General features: G+C 33.0%; 3 protein-coding genes and 1 long non-coding RNA gene across 4 annotated transcripts in view; 2 read left to right on the plus strand and 2 right to left on the minus strand.

Annotated features, from left to right (window-relative positions):
- Nucleotides 1–19,908, minus strand: part of LOC109160923 (putative late blight resistance protein homolog R1A-4) — a 58,292-nt gene extending 38,384 nt beyond the window's left edge. The window contains exon 1 of the mRNA XM_019309184.1: nt 19,214–19,908. Within this exon, the coding sequence (XP_019164729.1) occupies nt 19,214–19,533 (320 nt within the window). The 5' untranslated portion in view covers nt 19,534–19,908. The remainder of the gene's footprint in view (nt 1–19,213) is intronic.
- Nucleotides 8,234–19,924, minus strand: LOC109160929 (putative late blight resistance protein homolog R1A-4). Its single transcript, XM_019309188.1, has 2 exons — nt 19,903–19,924; nt 8,234–9,780 (listed from the first exon to the last, which is right to left on the minus strand). Exon 2 carries the CDS (start codon nt 9,503–9,505, stop codon nt 8,327–8,329), a length of 1,179 nt encoding a protein of 392 aa, XP_019164733.1. The 5' UTR covers nt 9,506–9,780; nt 19,903–19,924; the 3' UTR covers nt 8,234–8,326.
- LOC109160933 (glutathione S-transferase U17-like) lies at nt 12,842–14,488 on the plus strand. The gene is made up of 2 exons (XM_019309192.1): nt 12,842–13,242; nt 13,925–14,488. The coding sequence occupies exons 1-2, from the start codon at nt 12,925–12,927 to the stop codon at nt 14,291–14,293; spliced, it is 687 nt and encodes a 228-aa protein (XP_019164737.1). The 5' UTR covers nt 12,842–12,924; the 3' UTR covers nt 14,294–14,488.
- On the plus strand, nt 14,729–17,356 carry LOC109160938. Its single transcript, XR_002050836.1, has 2 exons — nt 14,729–14,775; nt 17,230–17,356. It is a non-coding gene; the product is annotated as an uncharacterized LOC109160938 (long non-coding RNA).
- Nucleotides 19,925–20,813: the final 889 nt, after the last annotated feature.

The following is a 20,813-nucleotide window of genomic DNA, read 5'->3' on the forward strand; positions in this document are numbered from 1 at the left end:
AATCATCCCACACCAACAAGACTTCACAGTTGGAAGAATCAAGAAATATTTTCTCACCAACCTCAACTTAGAACAAGAAGTTGATAGAGGCGGAGTAAACTCTCGGAGTTGAAAAACCTTCAAAGGCTGTCTGGCTTAGTGATCAAGGAAGTCTTTGTGTAATTGTACTAAAGAGTGATAGTGCAATCCTTCCAGCAGTTGTGGAAGAAGAGTGGAAGTAGGCAAAGTTTGGCTGAACCACTATAAAATCTCGTCTCGCTCTTCTCTTTACTTACTGCTTTATTTTACTGCTTGCATATCATCTTTTTCATCACTCATCTTATCTTTTTATCAAACTCGTGCAACCCTCTCTTTATAACCTTTCCGCTGTGCTTATCTTACTCAAAAGTGTTGTCAGGGTTTTTCTTTTAAAGAATCTAAAGAAAAACGAGAGTCTATTCACCCCCCCCCCCCCCTCTAGACTCACCACACAATCTATCGGGACCAACATTTTTAAACCTTTAACTGTTAAACGAACCGAACTTTGTATTACCGAATTAACCAAATCGAAGTTTTTTTCGGTTCATCGAACTTTTTTAAACTAAAGTTTTAAATCCTAAAAATAATACATATAATTTTAAATCCATTAGAAAATATACAAAAATAATACCTTAACAATACTAAACTTCACCTTTTACCGGCCTCTATCTAACAATTCGCTAACTATATGGTGCCAACTTCCCTTCCCACACCAGTCAGTCTTTAATTTACTGCTCTTGTTGAGCCTTGGAACCGTATCTCTTATCTCTCCGAGACCACTTGTTAGGATGAAACGTTTATCAATCCGCTAAAAGTTATAGCTCGGATAGTAGCGCAATTTATTTTTAGAGTAAATTTCAATTTTGGTCCATCGATTATTGAACTTGTGTTAATTCCAACCTCTTACTTTCAAAACTGTTAATTTAGTATCTTGACTATACATTAAAGTATTGCACTGGGATGCTTAGTGGCCTGGATAAGGGTCATCGAGACATTTAACAGCATTAAGTTGCTGGATGAAGCTAAGGTTCTTGGTTTGGCGAATTGGGCAGAAGATTTCTGCGGTGATGATGCCGTGAAGGATGTGATGCCTTCAACTGAGAAACTAGCCGAGTTTGCAAAGACGATGTTTACCCATATGAAGCCCCAATCTTAAAAGGCCTTTAATTGATTGCTTCAGAATTGAGATGTAGTCTGCTATTCTGTTGCTCATCTTGTGAGTTCAACCATGCATCTTCAGACCTCCTACTTATTGTTCTGCTTCTGCAAATTTGCTCCTTAGCAAATAAACTTGTCTTTAAATTTTGAACATCATATATATATATCTATGTTTAATAAAAAAAAAATAAAAAACTATTTCTGGATCTAGAACTTGTGGTTAGTTGAGAACGTGGCGTAGTACCCGTAAGTTTTTGGAATCGATTATAGTATAGATTGTTAGCTTTAGAACTTGAACTATTGGTGGTTTTTGTCATACCATGTTGGAAAGAGAGTGGGGAGGAGAGAGGAAGCAAAGTAAAAAGAAAATAATAATAAAAAAAATAAAAATTAAACATTGCATATTTATGCGTCAGCTAGGCGGGCACACCTGCCATGTTTTTCTCTTTATTTTTTCTGTTGAAAGCAAAAGTAATGGGGCCCACAAAAATATATATTTGTAGAGTAAAAAAATCCCTCCCACACTAGTTAAAAAGTCACCCTTAATTTTTTGATTTACAATAACCAAATAAAATCTACAAAATGTGAATGCTCTGATGGAATATTGTATGTATTTAGGTCAAGTGGCGGATCCAAAAAATTATGTGAGTGAGGGCGTAGTTCAAATGACTTTAGAAACTGACTATCGGATATTTTATAAGGGATGGGGTCAAAATTATACTTGGGTAGGGTTAAATTTAAAACACTTTGAAATGCTATAAAAATATTTATGGCAAAATATGAAACATAATGGATTAGATAAAATAGTTTGAATAGAAAAAAACAATATATTTATAAATACATTAATTTCACGGTGTAATTTTCTTTTAGTTAGATCAACTTTAAATTTTTCTAGATTAATTCAAATACAATGAAGTATAATATATACTTGTGGACTACATTAACTAAATGATTAATTCAAATATAATCTATCTATACTATATATAATAACAAAATCCTGAAACTTTAACTTTCCCGCTCAATTCCTAAAAAATCTCTCCTCCCAATAAAATATATTGATTTCTACTTTCTCATTCGTACAATGGGTAAAAATTATATTCTAAAATTTTAAAATAGTGTAATACAATTCCCTTTGCACATCTAATCTATACTATATATATATAACAAAATCATGAAATTTTAACTTCCCGCTCAATTTCTAAAAAATCTCTCTTTCCAATAAAATATATGCACATCTAATCTATCTAATCTATACTATATATAATAATAAAATCCTGAAATTTTAACTTCCCGCCCAATTCCTAAAAAATCTATCTTCCCAATAAAATATATTGATTTCTATTTTCCCATTCGTATAATAATTCTGGGTTAAAGTTGTGATGTGTCAAAAGTTCGGCAAGGCATAACTTTTGACTCGGTTGTCCGTTTTGGACAAATATTTTTTTGAATTCACGTATTTTTTCGAGATCTATCCACCGCAAACAGCCGTAGGCGGTTTGGCCCACCAATTTCTAAAAAAAAATGCTTTATTAAATAGTTTCTAAGAAAAAACTATGAGAACATTATGTTTTATTAATGAATTTTTAAATTTTTTAATTAAAAAATTGTCCCGTGCATTATTTAATAATCTCTCTTTATAATTGGTCAAATTATTTAATTATGGTAAATTAAGGAATAATTAATGATGGTAATAGAAATCATAGAAGACTATTAGAATTGAAGAATATTTAATTATTGTTATATTATTATTGTGACTCACGGAATACAATACAAGAATATTTAATTATGGTTATATTATTATTGTGTGTCTCACGGCCATTATATACCAACAAAACTTGAAAAGAAACTAATAATAATAATAGTAATAATAATAATAATAATAATAATAATAATAATAATAATAATAATAATAATAATAATAATAATAATATAAGTGGTAAAAATAATATCTAAAAGTAATTAAGTGTTAATAATAATAGTAAGAATATTAACGTAAGAATTATAACATAGAATAAATCGTAATAATTAATAACTATAGTCTAAGATTAAATTTGGAATTGTCAAGAAAGATAAGCGACCTCTGGTGAAATTAACTTTTTATCGATTTAAATATTCTTAATATATTACAACAATTTCATTCCGTGCATCGCACGGGTGAAAATACTAGTGAAGTATAATATAAACTTGTGGATTACATTCACAGAAAAAATAGACTTGAAAAAATATTTAATTTATTGAAGGATTGGAAGAGCTAAAATAAAAATAAAATTAAAACAAAGTGCTGGTAGTAGGATTTGATCCCATTCTCTACCCAATTATGCTGTTACGGCCCGTTTGGTTCACGGAATAGGCTGGGAATGACATATCATTCCCAGTAATAGGCCATTCCTTTGTTTGGTAACCAAGTCTATTACCAGGTTTAATATTCCTAGTAATAGCTTATTCTTTCTATCATCTACATCAACATCAAATTAAAACTTCAAACAAAGGTAAGCTTCTGAATTTTATTTTTTACAAATTAATTATTATTGATATTTAATTATATATATATATAGACACTGCTACATATATACTGCTGCGGCGCCGAGGGTTCCGTAGCCGCAGCAGTATTGCCATTTTTTTTAATTTTTTTTAATTTATTGTTTATTGTTTTTATATTTTATTTTAGTTTTGCTGCAAAAGTGTTAGTGTTTATTTTAATCGTGTTTGTACACATTTAATGCGCGTTCGCACACAATTAATCTAATCTAGACCATTAAAAAATATTATATGGATGTACACAATTTGTTCTCACCTAAGCAAGTGTTCTCATTGGAACCCTAAACCCTAAACCCTAAACCATATATATATATATATATATATATATATATATATATAAGCAACCATTGGTTGCCTTCTCCGGTAATCGCCTTCTTGTCCAGAGAAGGCAACCCAAATCTGGGTTGCTTTCTCGTGCACAGAAAGTGATCGCCGGAGAACCGTGACCGGTGACTAGTTGCCGGTCACTTTTTGTCGGAAATATGTCTGATATTCAATGACCTATAATAGCAGGTCATTTACTTGTATTTGAGTTTCATTGCACCAAAATGCTTTGTTTATAGGTGTAATTGCACTTTAAAATGTTTAAGGAGATAATTGACTCTTTAGCAAAAAGTTTGAGGGCTTATTTGACCATTTTCCCTATATCCCTTTATTTCGTTATTCATGTGTTAGAATTTTAGAGGTGTTATATAGTGACCTCAAGCATTGTTAAATTTGAAGAAGTAATAGCAGAGATTGGAACCCCGAACTCTGCTGCCGAGCTTATAAAAAAAAGACATTCATTAACTTATCTAGTACCATAAATGTCACACTCAACCCTAAACCAACCTCACCTCAGACCCTGTTGCAAGATGATGATGTCTTCAACCAGCCCAACTTCCTAGAAGTTGTAGCTGCACTTGAAGCAGCTTTCTTGAAGACATCAAAGGCCATTAGTTCTGTCATGCCTTCATTTGAATTGTTGACAGCAACCTAGTTCCAAAATGTGGTTGAAGAAATTGTTCAAGGTGTTGGAATTCCAATTCAGGAAACGCCTAATCAAGCTACCACCTCAGCAACACTTGACCCACAAGCTCCATTACCAGTACCACCAGCATCACTAACAACAGGACCACCAATTTCAGAACCAGCAAGCTCAACACCACCTACAACTTTGCCAGCTCCAGTTGAGGAGCAAAGTGAATTTAACAGGTATAAACTTAAATTGGCAGCTATTGCATGTTGATTTTTGTGTCTTGTGTATTGTATTTTGTATTGTATTTTTGTGTCTTGTGTATTGAGCTTTTCTGCCTTGTGTATTGAATTTTTATGTCTTGTGTATTGACTATTAAAAACTGTTTTCTAATTAGAAAACATGATCTTCTATCATCTATCATCTATTTGACAATATCTAATCTAAAAACATAATAAGTCTCAATCAAAGTTATATCCATCATTTATGTCCATGTTTTTAATGCTAATGATTTTGTACATTGTGCTTTTAGAGTTGTACTATATAATTTTTTGGACAAAAATACCCATACCGTTATAACTTCCGTTACCATGCACATGCATCCACCATATATTTTCTTATATTCTTTAGTGATAATAATATTTATAGACATTATATATTAGATTATTATAATAAATAAATTTGATTTCATATAGATTTTAATTAGTAGGAATTTGTTAATTATTTTAAAAAATATAAATATTGGGCATATGTTTTTGCACATCGCGCATAGAAAAAACTAGTGTTACTATAAGAGTTAATTCTACCAGAGGTCCCTTGTCTTTGATGACAATTTCAAATTGAGTCTCAGACTATTGTTTTTGCCATTAACATCCTACACTATTATTTTGTGGACACTTTTAGTCCTTCTCAAGTCTTTTCATATTTTTAGTAAGGGCATTTTTGTTTTTTTTTTTTTTTTCATATTTCTCTTTTGTTATTTTTCCGCTTTCAACCGGTTTAATTGGTTTAGGACTTTACTAAAAACTAGTTAAAAAATATGGTTACTAAAAATCAGAGGTTACCTAAGGTCCTAGACCAATTAAACTGGTTGAAACTAGGAAACAATAACAAAAGAAAAATATGAAAAGATAAAAAATGGTCTTACTAAAAATATGAAAAATCATGAGAAAGACTAAAAGTGTCCAAAAAATAATAGCATGGGCTAAATTTGGAATTGTCACCAAAGACAAAAGACCTCTGGTGGAATTAACTCGTTACTGTAACCACATTCTCACCCTCTACTTATATATTTATTAATTACAATGATTAAATTCATTATCATTTTCTTTTACTTATAACCCTCTTCTATCTTTTCGCATTATTTATTTAAATATAACTTATTTGCTTATACTTAAAGTTACACATTATTCACATTATCAAAATTGAAAAAATTAATTCAATTGATTATTGGTTCGAATATTTTTAGTTATGTTATATCGTAATACAAATTTGGTCCGGATATCGGATATTGAAATTTCACATATATTACTATATTAGAATTTAAAGTAAAAATTATATATTTATATAAATGTCATTCAAATTAATATATCAAAAAATATTTTAAATGTTAGCTAAAAAAATATTAAGAGTTAATTACCAAAATGGTCCCTTGACTATAGCGAAATTACCAATTTGGTCCTCGACTATTTTTTTTACCATTAAGTCATAAACTTTAAAAATCTTAACCAATTTGTCATCTGTTATTTTTGTCGTTAGACTTCCGTTAATTTGGGACCAAATTGGTAATTTTGCTATAGTCAAGCCCACACCTAAAATTAATTACTAAAATGGTCCATTGACTATAGAAATATTACCAATTTGATCTCAAGTTAACGGAAGTCTAACGACAAAACTAACGGAGGACCAAATTAGTTAAGATTTTTAAAGTTGAGGACTTAATTGGTCAAAAAAATAATCAAAGACCAAATTGATAATTTTACAATAGTCAAGGGACTATTTTGGTAATTAACTCAAATATTATTATTTTTTAAACTAAATTTTATGTGAACTTAAATAGGTTATTAATTTAAATATATTGTTATTTCAGTTATATACAGAATTACAGATATAAATTTCAATCGGATATCGAAGGTTAAAATCTTACATATATTGTACTAAAAAGTAAAAATTATATTGATTATATTTAAACTAAATATATTTAATTTTATAACGTTAATTTAACAAAAAAAAAAAAAAAAAAAAAAAACTCCATAAGTGTTAATAAATAAGTTCTCAGAGGATAAATGAAAATTGAAACATTAAAAAACAGAAAATAGAAAACAATTTCTGTTATTAAATGGGTCTTAGGGTCAATCTCTGATTCTCTGCAAAATAGAAAATAAAAAACAATCTCTGCAAACAAAAAGTCAAGATGATGGAGGTGACCAAACCTAGGGACCTAGGGTCCACACGGTTTAAGTATTTTGAAATGTAAAATAATTGCTGTGCCGGCCGGCCGGCCGGCAAAGTAATACTGTGCAGTTTGGCAATCATCGATAATCTCAATGGGCAAATCTAGGAAAAAGAAAAAGTGAGAGGCACTGGGAAAGGTGAGCTTCAATTCATTCTTCAATTACTTTCCCTTCATCTCAATGGCCACCAAAACTGAACAAGTGTTCATGGTGGGTAACAGCAATGCATTTGAAGAAATTATGGACAAGCTCACCAACCCCTCAATTAAAAAAAGAGAAGTCATCTCCATCACAGGAATGGGAGGTATTGGGAAGACAACTTTGGCAAAAAAAGTATATGAACATAAAGGCATCAAGCGTCATTTTGACACTCAAGCATGGATTACTGTTTCTCAATCTTATTCCTTGGATCATTTGCTCCAAATGCTCCTCCAATCAATTGAGGGTTCTTCTCCAACAGAAGGACAATCTGCAGGAACCTCCGAACTCAAGGATAAAGTCCGTAAGTTGTTGCTGGGGAAGAGGTATCTAATTGCAATGGATGACATATGGAGTACACAAGTTTGGGATGATTTGCAGATTTGCTTCCCGGAAAAGAGAAATGGGAGTCGAGTATTGTTAACAACTCGGCTCACATATGTGGGTACTCATGCTAGTTCTGGTGGTCTCCCATATAGCATGCCTACCCTAAGCAAAGAAGATAGTTGGGATCTTTTTTGCAAACAAGTATTTGCAAAAGAATCTTGTCGTCTTCCTTGTATTGAATTTGAGAAAATTGGGAGAGATATTGTGATGAAATGCAAAGGATTACCACTCTCAATTATGGTGATTGCTGGGATTTTATCCAAAGCTGAAATGAAGGTGGAAGATTGGGAAAATATTGCCAGAGATGTAGCATTATCGTCAACTTTATATGAGGAGCAAAGTTGTGAGGAAATACTTTTATTGAGTTATAACCACTTGCCTGAAAATTTGAAGACTTGCTTCTTATATGTAGGAGTATTTCCAGAAGATTATGAGATTCCAGTTAAAAAATTAGTTGGATATTGGGTCGCTCAAGAATTTGTAGAAGATGAGGCTTTGGTGGCAAACAAGAAAGAAGAAGTGGCATGGCAAAAGTTGCAAGATCTTATTGATAGAAATTTAATTTTGGTAGAAAAAAGAGGACGGAGTAGAAGAATAAAGACGTGTAAGATCCATGATCTTACGCGTGATATGTATTAGAAATTGATTGTAGGCTTACCCAAAAATTTCCATTTTCTTGACTTATTTCTTTGGAGAACTGTCCATCTTGAAACTTGTCATCAACGATATGCAATATATTTTTGCCTTTAGCTAGTCTCAAGCACATCTCACGCGTAAGATCATGCATCTTACACCTCTTTATTCTTCCACTCCATCCCCTTTTTTCCACCAAAATTAAATTTCTATCAATAAGATCTTGCAACTTTTGCCATGCCACTTCTTCTAATTTCTTGTTTGCCACCAAAGCCTCATCTTCTATGAATTCCAGAGCAACCCAATGTCCAACTAATCTTCCAACTGGAATCTCATAATCTTCTGAAAATACTCCTAAATATAGGAAGCAAGTCTTCAAATTTTCAGGCAAGTGGTTATAACTCAATAAAAGTATTTCCTCACAATTTTGTTCCTCATATAAAGTTGAGGATAATGCTACATCTCTGGCAACATTTTCCCAATCTTCCACCTTCATTTCAGCTTTGGATAGAATCCCAGCAATCACCATAATTGAGAGTGGTAATCCTTTGCATTTCATCACAATATCTCTCCCAATTTTCTCAAATTCATTAGAAGGAAGACGACAAGATTCTTGTTTTGCAAATACTTGTTTGCAAAAAAGATCCCAACTTTCTTCTTCGCTTAGGGTAGGCATGCTAAATGGGAGACCACCAGAACTAGCATGAGTAGCCACATATGTGAGTCGAGTTGTTAACAATACTCGACTGGCATTTCTCTTTTTTGGGAAGCATATCTGCAAATCATCCCAAACTTGTGTATTCCATATGTCATCTATTGCAATTAGATACCTCTTGCCCAGCAACAACTTACGGACTTTATCCTTGAGTTCGAAGGTTCCTTCAAATTGCCCTTCTGTTGGAGAATAAGCTTCAATTGATTGGAGGAGCTTTTGGAGCAAATCATCCAAGGAGTAAGATTGAGACACAGTAATCCATGCTCGAATGTCAAAATGACGCTTGATGCGTTCATCTTCATATACTTTTTTTGCTAAAGTTGTTTTCCCGATACCTCCCATTCCAGTGATGGAGATGACTTCTCTTTCTTTAATTGACAGGTTGGTGAGCTTGTTCTTAATTTCTGCCAATGCATTGGTGTTACCCACCATGAACACTTGTTGAGGCATTATTACACTTGTGGAAGTTGTTTTGGTGGCCAGATGAAGGGAAAGTAATTGAAGAATGAATTGAAACTCAGCTCTCCCAGTTTCTGTCTCTCACTTTTTCTTTTTCTAGATTTATATCTGCGTATTGAGATTATTGATGATGGCCAAGCCTGCACAGTATTACTTGGCCGGCCGGGGTCCACACGGTTTGACTGAGGAAGCTAATAAGCAATTATTTTACATTTCAAAATGTTTAAACCGTGTGGACCCTACCTAGGTCTGGTCACCTTCATCATCTTGAATTTTGTGTGTGTGTTTTTTGTTTTTTGTTTTTTTTTCCAAACCATCTTGAATTTTGTTAAAACACAAGAACCCCACCCTTCCAAATCAATTAGCTAAGGCATTCACTTTGAGGAAGGCACTTAAGGCATCTCCAAAGGGGAGATAAGGAGATTAGGGGAAGAAGAAGAGAAAAAAACATAGAGGGGATGGAAGTTCTTCTTGGAGAAAGTACGGGGATTGTGTGCATTTAATTTAGGAATAAGAGTTAAATAAACTCTTCAACTTTACTCAAAAAAAAATTCCGGTGATCATTTACACTGGAGAAGACGACAACCAGTAGAAATCAAGAGATCAAATCAATTAGTGGTGCAAAATCTATTCTACAAATTGCATATGAGATGGTAAAGTAAAATTTTATTTACTAAAAGTTGAATTCATGTTATTTTATCCACAAAATTTTCAATTAATTATTTCTTTTTAGTCTTTATTTATGCTCTATTTTATTGAAAGACAAAGATTTTAATGAATGGTCATATGTGATAAAAAAAAAATGAATGACCAGATGTTGTTGAAGTTTGGAAAGCATGAAAGTCTAATTGAACTTGGTATGTTCCAAATGGAGAGAAAATCTTAGTATGAAAATTATAGCCATATAAATGTTGTGACTTTTCGTAAAAATATCACTGCATATGATATTCTAATTGACTAAAAAAAATAATTGGTTGAAAATGAATCTAATATTAATAATTGACTTAAAATTTAAAAGGATCGTTAATGGACTAATATTCTAACATTATATATTTTCACCCGAGTCACCCATCCTGTTGGACGGAAGGTGTTAGCTCTAGACGATGATGGACAAGATTGTGTTGCTAATACCAATGTCTTCTATAAAGAGATTTCAATAATGTGTAAATACAATCATTGATATTATGTTTTTTTAAATGACAAAATTGTTATATATGTAGATAAATAAATAAATAAATATATATATATATATATATATATATATATATATATATATATATATATATATATATATATATATATATATATATATTCCATACAAATGAATTAAGATACCAATTCATTCCTATAACTGAGTTGCTAGAGAACGAGCACATTTGCCTAATTTATAAAAAAAAAAAATACTAAACAATGATAAATAAAATCTCCAAAGTTACAACACCGCATGCATGCATCTACACATTAGCTATTAGGTGAACAATTATTTGCTCAAATACAAGCAATGATAATATCAAAACACACAAATGATTCAAATCACATATTCAATTGCATTATATAATACAGAGAACATTTGATGTTCTAATTTAAATAATTATATATCGATCCAAATATTCTTAATATATTTCAACAAATTCATTCCGTGCATAGCATGGGCAAAAATACTAGTGAACATATAATAATAATAATAATAATAATAATAATAATAATAATAATAGTAATAATAATAATAATAATAATAATAATAATAATAATAATAATAATAATGTGGTGATGGTGGCGGTGGTGGTGTGGACGTGTGGTAGTCATGGTGGTGGTAGTGGTGGTGGCTTTGTAATGTTGGTGTTGTTGGTTGTGGTGGTGGTAGTGTTGTTGGTGTTGGTGGTAAAAAAGTTTTTTTAAACTAGTAGGACGTCTAGTGGTCGTTTTAAAATCGGGGGACCACACCTGGTAATTCTTTTTTATACTAGTAGAAATGATAGGTTTGTTTTCACACTTAACGTCCATTTGGCACCAAACCTAACGGAAGACTACGGGTAATTATTTTTTAAAGTTGGAGAACGTCTCGTGATCGTTTTAAATTCAAAGGACCACATTTAGTAGGATCCTAATACTCGGAGGACCATTGAAGGTATTAACTCAAATCACGTAAATGGATTTTCCACCTTGTATGGTCGTTTCACATTCAAGCATCATTTTAAAGACTTAATTTCATCCACGTACTTATCTTGAGATCAGAGAAAAACTAGGACCATGCATGCATTCTTTGACCTTGAATATTCACACACATGACCAAACAAATAATTTGTACCGCTAGAGATAATGATATGGTAAATCAAAGTATTAGAGGTCCAATAATATTAGAAACCTTATTGGACAAGCAAATTCTAGCAACATCATGATCTTGATTGAAATGTTTTGTTTTTGTATTACAAGAGAAACTCACGTCCACTATTTGAGGGTGTATACTAACACTACTGTATGACTCTAGCAACAAATAACTATTATAAAATAATAAAAATCAACTTAATTGTGGTTGATCAGTTTAAACCAAAAAAGTCAATAAATTATTTTTCTCGAAGTCAAACTTGTAATTATGTAATTTGATTGAGAGGCTCACGATTTAATTTAAATCTTTCTCCCTATCCAAGCCGTGGAAGATAAGGATGGATTTGGACATGAAAGGGCATGTGGCCACCTCTAATTTACGTTCACATTTTTTTTTTTTTTGGCCATGTTAGGTCAAATAGTTAACTTATCAGTTAATTTTAACTTATTTAATTATTATTATCAGTTTGACTTGGTTAAATAATTAATATGAATTTCTGATTAATTAGCTTTTTGTAATAATTTATTATTCAAAAATTTTAAAAATTACTCTAAGTAACTTTCTTTTTGAGAAAATCATTTTATATGTAATCAACTAACAGTTAATTTACGAAATACTTTTCTACAATTAACTACGGGTGTGTTTGGTTCGCATATAGGAATCGGAATCGGAATGAGTATCAAATACTTGGTAATAGTAATGAGTTTTGGTGAAAGTATTTAGCATGTTTGGTAGTAAGGTGGAATGAAAATGGTTACTAATAGTAGTGCTTGAGGATGAATAAGGGAATGAAACCCTTATTTTATTTGGGTATGAACTTTTCAAATAATGAGGTATTCGAAACCCATAGTTGTATTCTAAAAACCTATCCACCAAAAAATAACAATCACTTTCATACCCATTTCTGTGAGCAAAACCCGTCAAACAAACATACCCTAAAACTATTTAAACTCACTAATCCAATTAGCTAACGACCGTTTACTAAAAACCCATTTGTGTTTGAACTCCACAATATATACACCTTCAAGACTCAATTGAAGCGCGGAAAATTTTTAGCCCTTGGTTTGCTTCATTCTGATCAGCCATGGCGTCAGAGAGTGTGAAACTCTTGGGTGCATGGGCGAGCCCTGTTGTGCTCCGCGCGCGCATCGCCTTCAACATCAAGTCTATAGCTTACGAGTTCCTGGAGGAGAATTTTGCAGCCAAGAGCGACCTTCTACTCAAATCTAATCCAGTTTACAAGAAAGTCCCTGTTATCATTCACAACCAGAACCCCGTTTGCGAGTCCCTCATAATCCTCCAGTATATTGATGAGGTCTGGAATTCCGGTCCGGCAATCATGCCTGCCCATCCTTATGACCGGGCCATCCACCGCTTCTGGGCCACTTATATTGATCATACGGTATCCTCTTTACCTGCTAATTTCCCTTTCTCGGTATTTTTATGGTTTAATTGTTACTTCCGATCGCCTGCTGATACTTATTGGACTTGACCCTTTACCAATCTCCGCCTAATAATCTTCGTAGCCACTTGGCCCTTACTAGGAGTAGTTATGCTGTGCATCCGTATGCACTATGCATGGTGCATGGTGCATACGGATGCAAAAACGACGTCGTTTTATTAAAAACGCGCGTCTCCCCTTTAAAAAAATAAAAAATTCAGGTTCGATTCCCAACAACAACATTATGTTGTTCATTCATTCTGGAATTTTAGTTCATAGATAATGGAATTTTAGTTCATTGATTCTGGAATTATAGTTCATCGATTCTGGAATTGTAGTTCATCAATTCTGGAATTTTAGTTCATAGATTCTGGAATTTTAGTTCATTCATTCTGAAATTTTTAGTTCATAGATTAGATTCTGGAATTTTTGTTCATAGATTCTGGAATTATAGTTCATCGATTCTGGAATTTTAGTTCATATGTTGTTGCTGGGAATCGAACCTGAATTTTTTTTTTTTAAGAGGAGACGCGCGTTTTTAATAAAACGAAGTCGTTTTTGCATCCATATGCACCATGATGCACGGCATAATTTGCCCCTTACTGGCCTCTGCCCAATATAATTGTTCTTTTTTGTGCTACAGTGGTTCCCAAAGCTGCAAACCGTAGCAACTGCTGAGGATGAGGAAGCCAGAAAGGCAGCCATAGGTGAGGTGGAAGAAGGGTTGGGGGTATTGGAGGGTGCCTTCCAAAGTTGCAGCAAAGGGAAGAAATTCTTTGGCGGAGAGAGAATAGGGTTCTTGGACATCGCACTGGGATGCTTTGTGGCCTGGATAAGGGTCATCGAGACATTTAACAGCATTAAGTTTCTGGACGAAGCTAAGGTTCCTGGTTTGGCGAATTGGGCAGAAGATTTCTGCGGTGATGATGCGGTGAAGGATGTGATGCCTTCAACTGAGAAACTAGCGGAGTTTTCAAAGGCGTTCTTCACCCATATCAAACCCCAATCTTAATTGATTGCTTGAGAATTGAGATGTATGTAGTCTGATATTCTGTTGCTCATCTTGTGAGTTCAACCATGTATCTTCAAATTTCCTATGTAGTGTGATGATATTGTTGTTATCATTCCAAATGAATGGTCACAAGATCAAATCGGATAGTGTGACCAATGATTCTTTGGGAAGCACTCCCAGGTTTGAAGGGAACAATTTTTCAGCTCAAAATGAAACCACAATTTTGCTAAGGAAAAATAAGGTGCAATGCAAAACCGAAACAAACATGTAAATTTCTAACCTTAAATCACATCAAAATTGAGAGAGCTTAGGATTTGTTTTGGGAGAGTAGGTGGCAGGGGAGCTAAGAGGTATATATGTATGGGTGATTGCTTCGGTTTGATATGATGCTGGCATGGACTCATCAAATTAAAGTTACCTTCAAAGTGATAGATCAGAAGAACATGTGATGCTATTCTTGTTGTTTCCATTCTCTTCAATCTGTCTTGCCAATTAAAGTAGTTGAAATAAGAAATAGTGTTAGATTAAGGGGGTGTATTCAATAATGACTTTTGTAGAGTTTTAAAGACTTTTAAAATTATAGATTTTAATAAACTTTGATTGACTTTCATAAAGTCATTCAAAACTTTTTAAAACTTTGTAAGACTCTATAAAAGTCTATACAAAAAACTTATAAAAATCTAATATTAAAAATATATATTTCTAAATCTGTTATCATTCCTGTAAAAGAATTCGACATACATTCAGTATCTAATTGTTTCTTCTTCTTTTTTTAAAGAAATTATTTCTAAATTATTATATTTATAACTAAGAATTCTTTAATTTTAATTAACAAAAATCATCTAATAATTTCCTATATGTATCTTAACTCCTAAATCTATTTAAACCCCTAAACTCCTAAATTTAAATTACAACCTTAGTCATTATTAGAAACAATTGCAACATCTTGTAAGAATATAGTGACTAAGGTTGTAATTTAAATTTAATAGTGACAATTGTTTTTAAGGTGTGGCAATTGTTACAATATATTCTTACAAGATGTGGCAATTGTTTCTAATAGTGACTAAGGTTGTAATTTAAATTTAGGAGTTTAGAGGTTTAAATAGATTTAGGAGTTAAGATACATATGGGAAATTAGATGATTTTTGTTAATTAAAATTAAAGAATTCTTAGTTATAAATATAATAATTTAGAAATAATTTCTTAAAAAAAGATGAAGAAATAATTAGATACTGAATGTATGTCGAATTCTTGTACAGAAATGATAACAGATTTAGAAATTTATTATTATTATAAGTGATACGTAGTAATAGATTACTGAATGCGAATTGTTTTACAGGTTTTAGAATTGTTATCATTATTAATAATTAGATAATTAAATATATAATAATTAAGTAATAAATATGTTTAGGAAAGTAGATATATTTTGTTAATTAGAAATAAAAGAATTTTCTAAAAGAATACAAGTCTTAGATATTTTGCAAAAAAAGACCCGATTAACATTGATTTTATCCTTTAATGATGTGTCATCTCTTCATTCACCGCCGGTGTATAGCATCTATACACCGGCGGTGCATCAAATATTAATCCTAAAATTATACTTGATATATTCTTAGGCATCACGCAAAAAATTATTATTTGCAATAGCAATTTGAGACTGCGAACAACAAGGTGCTACTTTTTGCAACCCCAAATTGTTATTGTGAATAGTAGGTCGCTCTTCGTAGTAACCTGTGGTTAAAAAAAAAAAAAAGGGAAAAATATATATTACGAATTGGACATGTACTGAATAAAAATCAAAATATATAAGTATTTATATGAATATTATGAAAACATATATTGAAATTTGACTATGAAAAATTTTTTTTTTCATGTATTTAGGGAGAACTAGAGAAAGTTAGCGATAAAAAATTCATAGAAAAAATAAAAAAATCAATCTAAACAAGCAATAATGAAGTAAAAATAATATTATTTTGAATTTTTAGAGGAAGATTGTAAAGTTTAGGAGAGAGAGAAATTGGTAGAGGTTAGGTATGAGGAAAATATAGGATAATGAAGAATTTTTTTTTTTATTAAATTTAGATAGTTTTATAAAGTTTAAATAGGGAGAAAAAATAGAGTTTAAATAGAGAAAAAACATTCAAAGTTGTTAGAAAGAAAATTTTGAAATCTTGGGGTTGATGGTGGATTTCAACTATTTATATTTGAGAAGGAAAAGTCTACAAAAGTCCTAAAATTAAAAAGTCTACAAAAGTTCATAACTTTTTGAATACCACATGACTTTTAAAGACTCTTTAAAAGTCTTAATCGAATACCACACGACTTTTAAAGACTCTTTAAAAATCTTGATTGAATACTGCCTGACTTCTAAAGACTCTAAAAGTTTGAATTGAATACATCCAAGCTTTTAAAGTTCATAAAAGTCTTTAAAACTCTATGAAAGTCATGATTGAATACACCCCCTTAATTAACAATCCGAATGTATAAGGAGTATAGAAGATAATGTTAACCCAACAAGGTAGCTCAAGTGGCAAATGAGCTCTCTTTGTGAGGGAAAATTTCGGGATAACCTGGGTTCAAGTCCCAGAAGTGATGATACCTTTTGGACCAGCTTCTGTGCCCCCTATCTTCCCATCGATTCCTTTTGGACCAGCTTCTGTGCCCCCTGTCTTCCCATCGATTCCTTTTGGACCAGCTTCTCTGCCTTCCCAACTGTCCAACTGTGAGTGTTTCCACTCAAAGCTTGGACCAGCTTCTGTGCCTTCCCAACTGTCCAACGGTGAGTGTTTCCACTCAAAGCTTGGGAAAGGCTCAAAGCTTGGGAAAGTGAAATCCCTGTCTTCCCATCGATTCCTTTTGGACCAGCTTCTGTGCCTTCTCAACTGTGAGTGTTTCCACTCATAGCTTGGGAAAGTGAAATCCCTGTCTTCCCATAGAGGAAAAATATCTTCTTCGCGGACCTCGAGCTGGCCATCTCCATCATTTTGAATTTTCTTTGCAGACTCTAAAACACCATCACTACAACACCCTTCCAAATGAATTAGCTTAAGGCATGGACATCCAGAAAGGCACTCATAAGGTAGTGATTCCAAGTGATCGGAGGAATTCTTTAGCACCAGGAACTCAAGGCTTGGGAAAGTGAAATCGTTGTCCTTCCAACTACGAAGCATTTGATCTTTGAAGACTAACACTTTCAATTTTGGAAATCCCTCTTCAACTTGTTCCCACTCGGTCTCTGAATCATCAAAGGCATCCCTTTCTAGTTGGAGAATTTCGAGGTTAGGTAGCCTTCCAAGGATGGTCATCATCTCCAATTTCATCCAAGTCTCAGAAAATTTCAACTTCTTGAGCCTCGGTGGAAAGTCATATGGTTTTGGAATATAAACTAGCCCAACTCCCTTTAACCATGGATATCCATCAAACTTGATGTTTTCGAGCTGTTCCAAATGACTTAAAGTATGGAGCAAGTCAATGGGATGCCTACTGTCCTTGCGTCTCTCAAATTCATATCTTACCCCCAATTTCTTTACATTCGGAATCCTCACCATCAACGCTTCATTATTGCAACAAAAGTCACTTAACCACAATAGAGTTGTCAGATTCTCCAATATCAAATTCTCTTCTTCTTCTTCTTCTTCATCTTTAAAATGAAATGAAGAGCTATTCAAAATGCGAAGCTGCCTTAATTGTGGTGTGTTTGGAAGGGTTGAGTAGTATACTACAAAAGATTTTTCACTAAGCAGAATCAACGTTTGTAGATTTTTCAAGCTGCTTAAGATCGACAAGGAACGAGTAAATGCACCAATGTACAAAGCTAGATAGCTCAACTTACTCAAGTTATTTATCCCAAGAGATGAAGGGAAATAGGGAAAATAAAGTTTAAGTAGGTCAAGTACTTGAATTGATGTTGATGTGAACAAGTCATTGGTAAGGATGGAACTTCTTCTTTGGGTTTTGAATCTATACTCAGATGTAATCATAGCAAGAAAGGAATGGCATTTCTGGAGTGTCCTGTGCTCAGAACCTAAACGACTAATAATAGAAATTGATTGTAGGCTTACCCAAAAATTGCCATTTTCTTGACTTATTTCTTTGGAGAATTGTCTATCTTCAAACTTGTCATCAATGACATGCAATATATTTTTGCCTTTAGCTAGTCTCAAGCACATCTCACGCGTAAGATCATGCATCTTACACGTCTTTATTCTTCCACTCCATCCCCTTTTTTCCACCAAAATTAAATTTCGATCAATAAGATCTTGCAACTTTTGCCATGCCATTTCTTCTTTTTTGTTTGCCACCAAAGCCTCATCTTCTACAAATTCCAAAGCGACCCAGTGTCCAACTAATCTTTCAACTGGAATCTCATAATCTTCTGGAAATACTCCTAAATATAAGAAGCAAATCTTCAAATTTTGAGGCAAGTGGTTGTAACTCAATAAAAGTATTTCCTCACAATTTTGCTCCTCATATAAAGTTGATGATAATGCTACATCTCTGGCAACATTTTCCCAATCTTCCACCTTCATTCCAGCTTTGGATAGAATCCCAGCAATCACCATAATTGAGAGTGGTAGTCCTTTGCATTTCATCACAATATCTCTCCTAATTTTCTCAAGCTCATTAGAAGGAGGACAAGATTCTTGTTTTGCAAATACTTGTTTGCAAAAAAGATCCCAACTTTCTTCTTCGCTTAGGGTGGGCATGCTAAATGGGAGACCACCAGAACTAGCATGAGTAGCCACATATGTGAGTCGAGTTGTTAACAATACTCGACTCCCATTCATCTTTTCTGGGAAGCATATCTGCAAATCATCCCAAACTTGTGTACTCCATATGTCATCTATTGCAATTAGATACCTCTTCCCCAGAAACAACTGATAGACTTTTTCCTTGAGTTCGAAGGTTCCTACAGATGATTGTCCTTCTGTCGGAGAAGAAGCTTCAATTGATTGGAGGAGCATTTGGAGCAAATCATCCAAGGAATAAGATTGAGACACAGTAATCCATGCTTGAATGTCAAAATGACGCTTGATGCCTTTATGTTCATATACTTTTTTTGCCAAAGTTGTCTTCCCAATACCTCCCATTCCTGTTATGGAGATGACTTCTCTTTTTTTAATTTCCAGGTTGGTAAGCTTGTCCACAATTTCTGTCAATGCATTGCTGTTACCCACCATGAACACTTGTTGAGGCATTGCAGCAGAAGCACCCTGACGAACACTTGTTTTGGTGGCCATTGAGAATTGAGAATTGAGATGAAGGGAAAGTAATTGAAGAATGAATTGAAGCTCAGCTCTCACTTTTTCTTTTTCTAGATCTAGATCTAGATCTGCGTATTGAGATTATTGATGATGGGCAAGCTGCACAGTATTACTTGGCCGGCCAGGGTCCACCTGGTTTAATTGACTGAGGAAGCAATTATTTTACATTTCAAAATGCTTAAACCGTGTGGACCCTTCCAAGACCTTGTGGTCTAATAGCAATCGGGTTAAACTCCCATATAGGAGATTGTGAGCTCGAGTATCAGTAGAAACTATTACATTGTAATAGAATCAGTAGCATTTAGAAAAAAAAAAATCGTGTCGACCCTACCTAGGTCTGGTCACCTTCATCATATTGAATTTTGTTTGCAGATATTATAACACCAGAACCCCACCCCTCCAAATCAATTAGCTAAGGCATTCACTTTGAGGAAGGGACTTAAGGGGTGTATTCAATCATCTTTACTATTTCTACTCATATGATATTTTGTATTCTGACTGATAATGCTCATGAAGCTTGGATTGGCTTCATATTACAAGGTCCCAATTTAAAATCACGTAAATTGATTTTCCACCTTTCATGGTCGTTTCACATTCAAGCATCATTTTAAATAGGGGTGTTCAATCGGTTAACCGTTCGATTAACCGAACCGAATTAACCGAAGTTTTTTTTTTCTTTAACCGTTAACTGGACCGAAGTTTGCTCTACCGAATTCACCGAACCGAAATTTTTTCGGTTAATCGGTCGGTTAACCGATTAACCGAACTTTTTAAAGCTAAAATTTAAAATTCAAAAAATAACACCTAAAATAATAAATCTAATTAAAATAAAATACATATCATAATAAATTCATAACAAAATATACAAAAACATTAATTAGAAACTCCAAACATCCATAACTTCAAATTAGTATTTATATTTATATTATTATTTATATATATATATTAAAAACTTCGGTTAACCGTTCGGTTAATTCGGTTAACCGACCTTTCGAACCGAATTAACCGTTAACCGAAGTTTTAAAATTCTTTTAACCATTAACCGAACCGAAAAAGTTCGGTTCGAAAACGGTTAACCGAACTTTGTCGGTTCGGTCGGTTAACCGAAAATTATCCGAAGTTTGCACACCCCTAATTTTAAAGACTTAATTTCATCCACATAGTAATCATCTTGAGGGAACGTTAGAAACGACGTCATTTTGACTTTTAATTTAAAAAATAAATAAATTCAAAATTGTATAACTACACATCCATAA

This window comes from Ipomoea nil, unplaced genomic scaffold (genome assembly GCF_001879475.1).
Source record: "Ipomoea nil cultivar Tokyo-kokei standard unplaced genomic scaffold, Asagao_1.1 scaffold2921, whole genome shotgun sequence".
In the NCBI taxonomy this organism is placed as follows: Eukaryota; Viridiplantae; Streptophyta; class Magnoliopsida; order Solanales; family Convolvulaceae; genus Ipomoea; species Ipomoea nil.